Source organism: Orycteropus afer, unplaced genomic scaffold (assembly GCF_000298275.1).
Source record: "Orycteropus afer afer isolate SDZICR_OR568_19922 unplaced genomic scaffold, OryAfe1.0 scaffold00054, whole genome shotgun sequence".
NCBI classification, from domain to species: Eukaryota; Metazoa; Chordata; class Mammalia; order Tubulidentata; family Orycteropodidae; genus Orycteropus; species Orycteropus afer.
In genome coordinates this window covers 4,048,789-4,060,930 of record NW_006921641.1, presented here as the reverse complement: position 1 = coordinate 4,060,930, position 12,142 = coordinate 4,048,789, and the positions used below count along the sequence as shown (strand labels likewise).

Sequence of the window (12,142 nt, the reverse complement as noted above, 5' to 3'; positions counted from 1 at the left end):
ACCTGACTGCTAACCAGAAGGCTGGTGGTTCAAACCCACCAGCCACTCCTCGAAAGGAAGATGGGGCAATCTACTTTCGTAGTGATATTGCCTTGGAAACCCAAGGCGGGGTTGCTATGAGTCGGGTCTGACTCGATGGCACATAACAACAGCAGCATTCAATTGATGAGTGCTATATACTGAGAAAAAAAAATCACCCTTTCTCTTCTGCATATTCATAAGTTGAGTAACTATGTGTAGGCTTGTTTCTGGATTTTCTTTTCTGTTCTATTTGGACGTCTGTCTGTCCCTGTACTAGTATCGTACTATGTTAATTATTATAGCTTTAAAAGACAATGTTTCTTAAATTGCTTCTCTTAACATGTTTTTTTAGAAAAATCTTGATACCTTGTAATGTAAATCTTCCAACTTTGTTGTTCAAAATGGTTTTTGATTTTCTTGACCTTTTGCATTTCCATTTACCATCATCTTTTCAATTTCTATATATAACATTGCTGCATTTACATACTACTTTATAATCTCCTTTTTTCACTTACAACTTTCCATGTCAATAAATAAATACATTTCTGTTATATTTTCAATAGTGCATAATGTTGTATTTTATGCACTATGTGGAAATTGTCAAACAACATCATTACATTAATGTCATGCAAGTAAAATGTTGCTGAAGATAATTCAAAAACAGGTGCAGCAGTATATTGATAGGGAACTTCCAGAAATGCAAGCTAGATTCAGAAGAGGATTGGAGCGAGGCTGCTGATGTCAGATGGATTTTGGCTGAAAGCAAAGAATACCAGGAAGATGTTTATTTGTGTTTTATTGACTGTGCAAAAGCAATCAACTATATGGATCATGACAAATTATGGATAACAGTGAGAAGAATTGGAATTCCGCAACACTTAATTGTGCTCATGAGGAATCTATACATAGACCAAGAGACTGTCATTCAAAGAGAAAATTAGGCAGGAAGTCTGTCAGCGTTGTATCCTTTCACCCTATTTATTCAATCTGTATGCTGAGCACATAATTGGAGAAGCTGGACTGTCTGAAGAAAAATGCTGCATCAGGATTGGAGGAAGACTCATTAACAACCTGTGATATGCAGATGACACAACCTTGCTTGCTGAAAGTGAAGATGACTTGAAGCCCTTACTGATGAAGATTAAAGACTACCGTCTGCAGTATAGATTACATCTCAACATAAAAAAACCTGAAAATCCTCACAACTGGACCCATAAATGATAAATGGAGAAAAGATTGAAGTTGTCAAAGATTTCATATTTCATGGGTCCACAGTCACCACCAATGGATGAAGCAGTCAAGAAATCGAACATTGAATTGCACTGGGCAAATCTCCTGCAAAAGACCTCTTTAAAGTGCTGAAGACAAAGATGTTACTTTGAAGACTAAAATGCACCTAACCCAAGCCATGTTATTTTCAATAGTTTCATATGCATGTGAAAGCTGGATAATGAATAAGGAAGACTGAAGAAGAATTGATACTTTTGAGTTGTGGTGTTGGTGAAGAATACTGAAAGTACCATGAACTCCCAGAACTAACAAATCCATCCTGAAAGAAGTGCAGCCGGAATGTTCCTTGGAAGCGAGAATGGCCAGACTTCGTCTCACCTACTTTGGTCATGTTGTCAGAAGGGACCATTCCCTGGAGAAGGATATCATGCTTGGTAAAGTGGAGGGTCAGCGAAAAAGGTGAAGCTCTCAATGAGATGATGTACACAGTGGCTGTAATGGTGGTCTCAAGTATAGCAAGGATTATGAGGCTGGTACAGGACCAGGCAGTGTTACATTCTGATATACATAGGGTCGCTATGAGTTGGACCTGATTCAGCAGCACCTAACATGGTATTGATGATTACAACTTTTTTTCCTTTACAAGCAGCACTGTAATGAGCAATCTTAATTACTTATTGTGTTTTCTGGATCTCCATAATTACTTCTTTGATAAATTTTTAAGAATTAGTTTGTATCACAAGTATTGAGTGCCTTTAGGGTTCCAAGCCCTGGACTTTGTGTTGTGGGAAAAACTGAGATGAGTAAGACACCTGTCCTTGATCTCCAGTTTATAGTCTGGAGATTATAAGGCTTACTCATAAATAACTACAATTACGTATAAAATGAGAGACAGTATATTAAATGGTTAAAATCATGAACTCTCTGGAGCAAGAATACCTGTATTTAAAAACCTGGCTCCTCTACTTGCTACCTATATGACTCTAGACAGTGACTTCTCCTCTTTGTGCCTCAAATTCCTTAACTGCTTTTTTAAAAAAAGAATGAATAAGAGTAGCCTTCTTAAGGAGTTGGAAAGTATAGATAAAATAGTAAGCACTTGCCTGAAACAAGGTGTTAAGTGTTACCTATTAGCATGATTGTTTCTAGAAAGATAGAACCATAAGAGGTCCTAAGAATATATGTTGTACAAGTAGGCACTTTTAAAAAAATTTGTGATTCTTACTGTTTATTATCTCCCTAGGATCTCTGAAGTCTGTTTTGACATAGTGTTTGGCTCATAGTAGACAAGAAGATTTATTGAGTGAGTGAATAAATGAATGTGAATGTATTCTAGAGAGACTGGTTTATCAATTGAAATAATTATGCTGATCTTTTTTTTTCTGATTTCAGTTTTGAAAGATTAGAAGTCCTGGCTGTATTTGCCTCCACAGTCTTGGCACAGTTGGGAGCCCTTTTTATTTTAAAAGAAAGGTATATTTATATATAATGTTCCTGGTTTGAGTGGGTCTGCAAATTAATATGAGCAATGGTGGAATTTTGATAATACAGTTTCTTCATGTTTCAGTCTTCTTTTATTACCTTCTTTAATGCAACTAAATTCATTCATAAGTGGTAATGAATGAAAAAAAAATCAGTCAAGTTTTGTTGCTTATTAAAAAACCTATGGGAATAAAAGAAAGATTGACAGAACTGTATTTTTATGCACATAACGTGTGCATTACATTTTGCAACTTTTGGAAACTGTGCAACCCTCTTGCACATTAGTTTCCTGTGCATACTATGTGCTGTATGTGCGTGTGTGTGTTATTGCATGACATGTGTGCCAACTATATTGACTTTACTATTTTGATCAATTTAATTCAGAAAAATCTGATCTGTGCAATGTATTGCAAGCCAAATCCTATTAGCATTTATACAAAATTACATCAAAAATTGCTTGTAAGGAGATATGTTATTTGCAAAAAATACGGTACATAACTGAGGATAATTTGTGAGTCTGTTTGCCTTATCACTGCTAATAATCAATAATTTATTATCATAGTAAAAGATTTTGTGAGCTTTAAATTGGATTATTTGGGTGTGTGTGTGTGTGTGTATATATATGTATGTGTATATATATATATGTATATATATGTATGTATATATTTAGCAAAACTTTCTAATTTAGTAATTCATAGAACTTATTTAATACCATATACACTGTTTCTTTCTTTTAGTGCAGAACGCTTTTTGGAGCAGCCTGAGATACACACGTGAGATTTTATTTTTGACATAACATGTAATTTACTATTAAATTTGATTCCCAACTATGGTGGATTATTAGAGAATGGTTGCTTTTCCCAGTATCAAAGTTCGAAGTGTGGCCATATACATTTTCACTGATATTTCAAAAATAAAATCCCCCAGATCCCAAGACTTTTCCTCTTTACCCTTAACTATTCCCATGGCTACACAAGATACTACACAATAAGGATAAGACTTTCCTATCCCAGCTTCAGTTTCCTCATTATTTCCAGGCCTCGGTCAACACAGTAAGCCAGCCCCCTCTAACCTTCTATAACTTAAATTTTGACCCCCCCAAAATCTTTTAGTAGCCATTATAGAAAAGATAGAATTGTTGTTATCTAAAACATAGATGCCAACTATATTGACTTTACTATTTTGATCAATTTAATTTAGAAAAATCTGATCTGTGCAATGTATGGCAAGCCAAATACTATTAGCATTTATACAAAATTACAACAAAAATTGCTTGTAAGGAGATATGTTAACCCTAAGAGTCCTTTTTTGTCCTTTCTAAGAAGGAACAGCAATAGACAGGACATGAGTTATGGGACTGGAAGCTAAGTTCAGATTTTGACTCTACAAATATCAACCCATTGAAGCAGATGACTCCACCTTGCCACCTTTTAGTATCTCTGCCTACAGCATGAAAAATTACATAATGATGTTGCCAAGAAAAAAAATAATAAAGGTGGTATTATTGTTTTTCTCTTTAGGGGAAGATTATTAGTTGGTACATTTGTGGCTCTTTCTTTCAACCTGTTTACAATGCTTTCTATTCGGAATAAACCTTTTGCTTATGTCTCTGAAGGTATGTTTTTTATTTACCATTAATTAAAAAATCCAATTAATATCTTATAAAAACAAGTCTTTTGTTTCATTGACTTCTGTTTATTAATGAAAAAGTGGATTCTGAAAAGAATAGAGAGCTAGCTCAAAGGTTCTCAAGTCTTCTGGAAGTAGAGAATTAGAAAACAAAAATCTCATTAATTCAAGCTTTAAAAGAATAAATAATTTAAAGACAGGCAGGGTTGACTTATATATTAAATTACCTGTGATGAAAATTTACATTTATCAAATAATGTGAATGAGATTTTAAACGTTTAATCTACCTAAGAAAAACCTATTGCAAGCGTTTTATAGGCATCAGTACACTTAATATAACCTGCTGCCTTTGAGTCAATTCTGACTCATAACGATCTTAAAAGATGGAGTCGAACTGCCCATAGGATTTCTAAGGCTATAAATCTTCACAAAAGCAGACTGCCTCAGCTTCCTTTCATGGAGTAGCTGGTGGGTTTGAAACGCTGGCCTTATGGTTAGCAGCTGAATGTTCTAACCACTATGCCAGCAGACCTCCTTACACTAAGTATAGTTGATGTATTAATTGCAAATTGTATTCTGTTAAGTAAGTTTCCAGGAACTTCTTTTTGACAGTGGTGAATGTGCATATATTTGAAAGTAGCAAAACTGTTTCTCCTGAAGGATTTTTATTTTCCAGTTCTTATAAATTCAGAATTTTTCGTATCAGTGATCTAAATTATTGCTGTTTTTTCAGTAATTTTGGTGTTTGGGAATCCACTAACCCACAAAGGATTTATCACTAATTGATACAGAAGTGAGGTGAAAACAAAAGTGGAACATGTGCACAGACCCGTACTTTAAGCTTAGAGAAGCACAGATAGGTGAGGGCCTTTTCTAGGTCTTACTAACTTGAAAATTAGACAAGAGACAAAGCTTTCTGTAATATCCATTCGAGCTTAAATAACTTCATGAATGTGTGGATTGTAATTGTATCAGAATTTAAGAATCACTGAGTGAACTAGAAAATGAAATAATATTTGAGATGACCAGAATTTTTTTAAAAACCCTTTTATAAATTATAAAAATTGTATAATGCTTACTCTAGAAATTTAAAAAAGGTACATTGATTTAGATACAGTATCTCTGTAAAGATCAGAAAAGTAAGAAAATACGAACACTGATTTCACTATCCAGACATACATAGTATCTGCAAATATTTCTATTTTATTCCTTTCATTTTTTGCCAATACACACATATCTTCTCTTTTTATGTACTGTATATGTAATTTTAAGTCTGGCTTTTTTCAGTTAACATGTCTTGAGTATTGCCTCTTGTTAAATACTCGGAATAAATGATTTTTGAATGCTTGCGTAATATTCTATCAAACAGATATTTTAAAGCAGTCTATTGTTTTACATTTCTTTTTCTCTTATAAATAATGCTGTAATAAGTTTCTTCATATGCAGTATATTCTCTGCATTTCTGATTATTTCTTTATGATAATTTCCCAGAGAAGGAATTGTAAACTGGATTAAAAAAAAATACAGCCTTTTAAAAAGGCTCAAATATATATAGCCAAACTTATTTCTGAAAAGATTGTCTAGTTTGGATTTTCATTAATTGGAGATAAAGCTTCCCAGAAACATAAAGAGTTATGACATTAGTTATTATTTTAGTGGAAAATAAAAAAAAAGATAACCTTTATGGAGTACTTTCTCTAGGCCAGGCACTCTGTTAAATACTTTACATAGAATAACCCATTAAATTCTGCTCACAAGCATGTGAAGAAATTATTTTATGTCACGCATCTAGTTAAGGGCATAACTGGGATTTGAAGCCAGGTAGGTATTCTGATCTCAGAGTCTCCTCTTTGCTGCTCTATTTCTCTGCCTTTATTTAGGGCATCACATAAAAAAATGAACATTTCTCTACCACCTTGAGATAAATAGAACAAGATGTTTGAGTCTGGAGGGTACTTGTCCATGGATTGTAACTGGCAGGCATCTTTGGATGTACCTAAGGCCCCCACCTGGCCTTTCTAGAGCTGAGGGAATCAATAACCCAATAATAGGTTATATCTATAACCCATTCTCAGTATACTAGCTGGGATGCTCTTTAGCAAAACAAACCAAACTCAGTGCCATTGAGTCGGATCCAACTCTTGAGTTGTATCCAACTCATAACGACTCCTCCTTAGGTTTCCAAGGTGGTATCACTACGGAAGTAGGTTGCCCAACCTTCATTCCGAGGAGTGTCTGGTGGGTTTGAACCGCCAGCCTTCTGGTTAGCAATCAAATGCCTTAGGCACAATGCCTCCAGAGCTCCTGGGAAGCTCTTTAGGGGCCTTTCAAACTTTTGAGTTAGTAGTAACAATGACATATGTAGATTCATTAATTTCTTGAAGTTAGCTGTATATTGTGGTTGAAACTGTGCCTGAGTTAGTATCTTAAGGGCAAAAAAGAGGAAAAAGTTTTAGATTTGAGGAGTAGCACGTCCTTTTATGATGTTTACGGTCATTGCCAAAATCATTCTTAAAAACTAAAGAAATCAAGTATTTCTGGTGGTAGTTTATTCTATATAAATAATTTAAGTATTTTGTTTTTAAAGCTGCTAGTACAAGTTGGCTTCAAGAGCATGTTGCAGATCTTAGTCGAAGGTAAGATGTTACAGAGTTTCATGATACACATAATTTAAAAGGAATGTACAAGTGGTCTCTTTGCCACATATATTTCAAGAATGAAGACTATTCTCAGCAACCAGGCTATTGACATTCCAGAAAATACTGGCATTACTCTTGCAGTTATTGTGACAGGCCCCAGTTACTGTAAAGGATCTCTGCAGAGGGACTTCAGCTGTATCAATGTAGAACTCATTTTCCCTGGAAAGAAAAAGAAGAGGCTTTCGGGTGACAGATGGAGGGGAAATGTAATGGAACTGGCTGTAATTTGCATTATCTGTACTCATGTATAGAACATAATCAAGAGTGTTACACTGGGCTTCTGTTACAAGATGAGGTCTGTGCATGTTGGCGTCCTCATCATTGTTGTTATTCATCAGTAGGCATCTCCAAAATTTCTTTTCTGTTTTTATATTGTTGTAAAAAAATATATATAATCACAGGTAGTTCCCAACTTATGACATATTTGAGTTATGATGAACTGTACCTACAGAAGTCATTTTTTTTTTTTACATACTATTAGTAGCAATATATACTACATAGTGTTGTAGTGTATAATTTGCTGATGTTATCAGACTCCTGCCAACCCTAAAGACAAAGATTGGATTTATAAAAATGCTGGCAATGGAAAGAAAAATGAAATATTTGACTTAGCAGAACCAACTTAGGATGGGACCACCAGAAGAGAATCCATAGTAAATTGGGCACTGCCTGTATAACACAACATTTGCCAATTCAGCACTTTGTACTTGTACATATCAGTGACACTAATTATATTAATCATGTTGTGCAACTATTACCAGTATTGTGAAGTTTTCCATCACCATAAACAAATATTCAGTGCTTCCTAAACAGTGACCCCTGTTCTCCCTCCCTAGTGCCATTGGTAACCACTAGTAAATTTTGGTCTCTGTATGTTTGCCTATTTTAGATATTTCTTATAAGTGGAGTCATACAATATTTGTCCTTTCATAATTGACTTCATTCAGCATAATGTTTTTGAGGTTCATCTATACTATAGCATGTATCAGGACTTCATTTCTCTCTAAGTAGTATTCCACTCCTAGAATTGCTGGGTCATATGACACTTCTACGTTCAACTTTTTGAAGAACCACCAAACTTTTTCACAGTACCGGTTTGTGTTCCCACTAGCAATGGATGAGTGTTCTAGTTTCTCCGTATCCTTGTCACCATTTTTTTTCCTTTAATTTTTTTTTATTTTAGCCATCCTGATGGAGGTGAATGGTATCTAATTGTGATTTTTATTTGCATCTCTCCAATCGTTAATTATTTTGAACATCTTTTCATGTGCTTGTTAGCCAATTGTTTATCTTCTTTGGTGAACTGTCTATTCAAGTCCTTTGCCTGCTTTTTTTGGGTTTTTTTTTTTTTTTTTTGATTGGTTGTTGTGGTAGCTAAGGTTGTATGTCAACTTGACTGGGCCTGGTTGAGTGACTGGGCAGCTGCTGGTAGTTATTCCCCATGATGAGACTGGTAGTCAGCTCCATGGTGGGATCTACCACAAGCAGCTGAGTAGCTGCTTTTGGGATGTGATATACTACCCATATATAAGAAGCAGCTTTGGAAATGGTCTCTAGCTTATGGCACGCTTGAACCCTGCATATATCAGAGTCATTGTTCAGCAGCCTGCCATGCTCTGCTGATCTTGGGACTTTCAATGGACTTGAATTAATGGACTGCCATGTGGTTTGGTATATCAGGACTTTGCCTTGTTACTTGTTGACTTTGGGTCTGTCAGCCTCAGAAGCCAGCAGCTGAGTGAAGAAAAGCCTTCAGCTTCAGTGGGCAGGGAGCGAGAGGCAGAGCCCAAGGTTAAGGGGCTTTCACCCAGCCTCTAGAGCCTGGCACTTTGAACTTGGACTTAAAGTCTCCAAGTTGTAAGAATAAACTCCTGTTTGTTTAAGCCATCCCATTTGGGGTGTATTCTTGTCTGAGCAGCACTAGGTTACCAAAACAGTTGTCTTTTTGTTGTTAAGTTGTAAGAGTTCTATATATATTTTGCATATTAACTCCTTATCTGATGTATGTATGTAGGTTATCTCTTCACTTTGTTGTTAAACTCCTTTGTTGAAGAGAAGTTTTTAATTTTGATAAAGCCCAGTTTATCTGTTTTTCTCTTTTCTTTCTTCTGTTTTTGATGTTATATCTAAGACTCCATTATAAAAACTATGTCCCAAAGCAATATATTTGTTTTCCTCTAAGAGTTTTATAGTTGTAGGTCTTATATTTAAGTCCTCGATCCATTTTAAGTTAATTTTTGTGTACGGTGAGATATGAATCCAGCTTCATTCTTGTGCATGTAGAGATCCAGTTGTTCTCAACACCATTTGTTAAAGAGACTGTTCTTTCCTCATTGTATGAACTTACCATTCTTGTCAAAAACCACTTGTCTATAGGTTTATTTCTGGACTTTGAGTTCTGTATCATTGGTATATCCAAAATATCTTGAATGGAAAATACATTCTTAGATGAAAAAATTAAATAATAATAATAATTAAAAAAATACATTCATAGGGTTCAGATGAGGCCAAGTGTTGTTTGTCCAGAATTTCAAGCCCAGAAAGGGGAGTTAATTCTTAAAGGATATGACACTGAACTTGAGCTACTTTAATTTAGCAAGCATGGGAGTTAAAAATACGGATATCAGAAAATTTTTTGTATAGTATCTATGTATCTCTGAAAAAGAAATGTTTCAGCAGGCTGATGAATAAGATCTAAGAGTTGTCCAACTACAGAAATGAGACTAGATGATTCCTAAGGCCCATTGTTGTTATCTTTAAGAAGCAATTAAAATTAATCTTTTGAGGAGAAAAAAAAATGCATTAGAAATACATTGTGGGAACTTCAGTTACTTATTGCTGAGGTTACTAAATGATACTCACAAATTAGATTCTTTTATTTTCCTACAGATCAAATTCTTTATCTCAGATTACTACTTCTGACTTTTTAATTGATGATAGAAAAGAGATTTTTATATGTCAAAAAAGCATTTTTCCCAAATCCTCTTTGCTTTCTTTTTTTTTTTTTTAATTGTATTTTTAACCAAAGACAATCTTTTATTACACTTACTGGTTTATGATTGCATGGAAGAATTCAGCCCTACCAAAGGTAACTATTAAAATGTAAGAAAAGCTCTTGGGCAGTTTGGCACGGGATGGTAAGTTCATAAATTAATTGGGACCAATTGTGCCTGTCACAGTAAAAATAGTTGCCAAATACATTTCTTGGCTCTGATACTCAGCAAGTTGAACATGTTCCCCACAAGTTATTAGACCAAATGCTTAGGTTTGCTGAGCTGAAGCTCATCATGGTAGTTGGTCATGCCAGGTTCCTGGACTTCATATTCTGTCCCTGCTGTAGCTGATCATCCTGAGGTCATAGCCTCCTAGGCTGAGCTAAGGCTGCCAGCTATTAACTCTACACTGTGGATCCTACTCTCTAGCTCTCAGTTGTTAAACCTCGTGATATGCCAATGTGCCGAACTCCCACACAGCTGCTGGTGACCCTTCAAATTTTTAACCTCTCTGAGATGATAATCTTGTCTTCAGTGTTCTGCAGTTGGTTTACAATCTAGCTCCCTTGAATTTGTATACTGTATATGGCTGCCATGGGAAATGGTGCCGCACTCCTTTGGGAACCGTAGGCTGCAGCAGCAATGGCCCTGTCAAACACACACACAACCCATCAGCCTTGGCCCATGTGGGCAGCTAGGTCCAGCGCAACCACATGTGACTCATGTCTACACAGCCACAGCACCCACACCGAGGACCACGTGAGAACAGGTGCCCTTTTCTCTGCAACTATGTTTTCCGAAAACACCATTCCAGAAGTTAGAGAAACTCTTACTCCTTATTTGCCCTTAGTGCCAACTATTGACTCCAAAAGATGTTGTAACACTAAAATACAAGTCATGTTTTACAAGGTTTTCAGCTTTGTTACTTAAGTTCTACTAATGAATACTTTTTTGTTTGTTTCTCTTCATAGCTTATGTGGAATTATTCCAGGACTTAGCAGCATCTTCCTTCCCCGAATGAATCCGTTTGTTTTGATTGATCTTGCTGGAGCATTTGCTCTTTGTATTACATATATGTTAATTGAAATTAAGTAAGTACTTTTTATTACTGTTAAGTGTGTTATCAATTTCTGGGCTTGTCTTTGAAGGGCATTGGTAGGATGGATAGGGGCCAAACTTAATAATGTTTTTGATGATGATATGTGTAACTTGGGTCAAACCTTATCGTCAAGTGTCTTCATCTGAAAAAATAAGGCAGTTGAATTAAATAAGTCCTTTTCACAATACTCTGTGATGCAGACTGAAAAGACTATCTAGATTTCCTCCTGCTGACCTGAGTGAAAGAGAGAAGGCATTAACACTGAGATCTAAGCCACAGCAGCTATTGCTGATAGAGACGAGAAGAAGAAGTGAGTGTGAAATAAAATAAATAAGCCTTTTAGCAGATAGACTTTATATCTGCTTTAACCATTACATATTATGAATTATGATTCTTGGGCTACCCATCCTTTGAATATTAGTTTTTCCTAGAGTCTGCCCTAGACTAGGAAGAAGGAAGAGGCCGTCCATTTCTCAAAGAATTGGCCAGGGAAAACCTTATGAATAGCAAAGAAACACTGTTTGATACATTACCATGCAACTTTATGAATACTCTGGTTAGGTTAGAAGGCTCTCAAAATAGGACTGGAAAAGAGCTGCATCATCTGAGTAAACTCAGCCTTACTCATATGGATAAGGTAAAGCTTTCGAGACCTCCATTTGCTGATGTGGCATCACTCAAATTGAAGAGAAACAGCTGCAGATATCCATTAATCATCGGAACATGTAATGTACGAAGTATGAATCTAGGAAAATTGGAAGTTGTTAAAAAGGAAATGGAACGCATAAAGATCAATATCCTCGGCACTAGTGAGCTGAAGTGGACTGGTTTTGGCCAATTTGAATCAGACAACCATATGATCTACTATGCCGGGAATGACAGTTTGAAGAGGAATGGCGTGGCATTCATCATCACAAAGGATGTTTCAAGATCTGTCCTGAAGTACAATGCTGCCAGTGATAGGATAATATCCATACGCCTACAAGGAA

At 35.7% G+C, this 12,142-nt stretch overlaps 1 protein-coding gene across 1 annotated transcript in view; it reads left to right on the top strand.

The window, feature by feature from the left end:
• Positions 1-12,142, top strand: part of SLC30A6 (solute carrier family 30 member 6) — a 62,069-nt gene that overhangs the window by 26,123 nt on the left and 23,804 nt on the right. Inside the window, exons 5-9 of the mRNA XM_007938797.2 lie at positions 2,644-2,724; positions 3,471-3,506; positions 4,254-4,348; positions 6,950-6,998; positions 11,026-11,145. Of these exons, the coding sequence (XP_007936988.2) occupies positions 2,644-2,724; positions 3,471-3,506; positions 4,254-4,348; positions 6,950-6,998; positions 11,026-11,145 (381 nt within the window). The remainder of the gene's footprint in view (positions 1-2,643; positions 2,725-3,470; positions 3,507-4,253; positions 4,349-6,949; positions 6,999-11,025; positions 11,146-12,142) is intronic.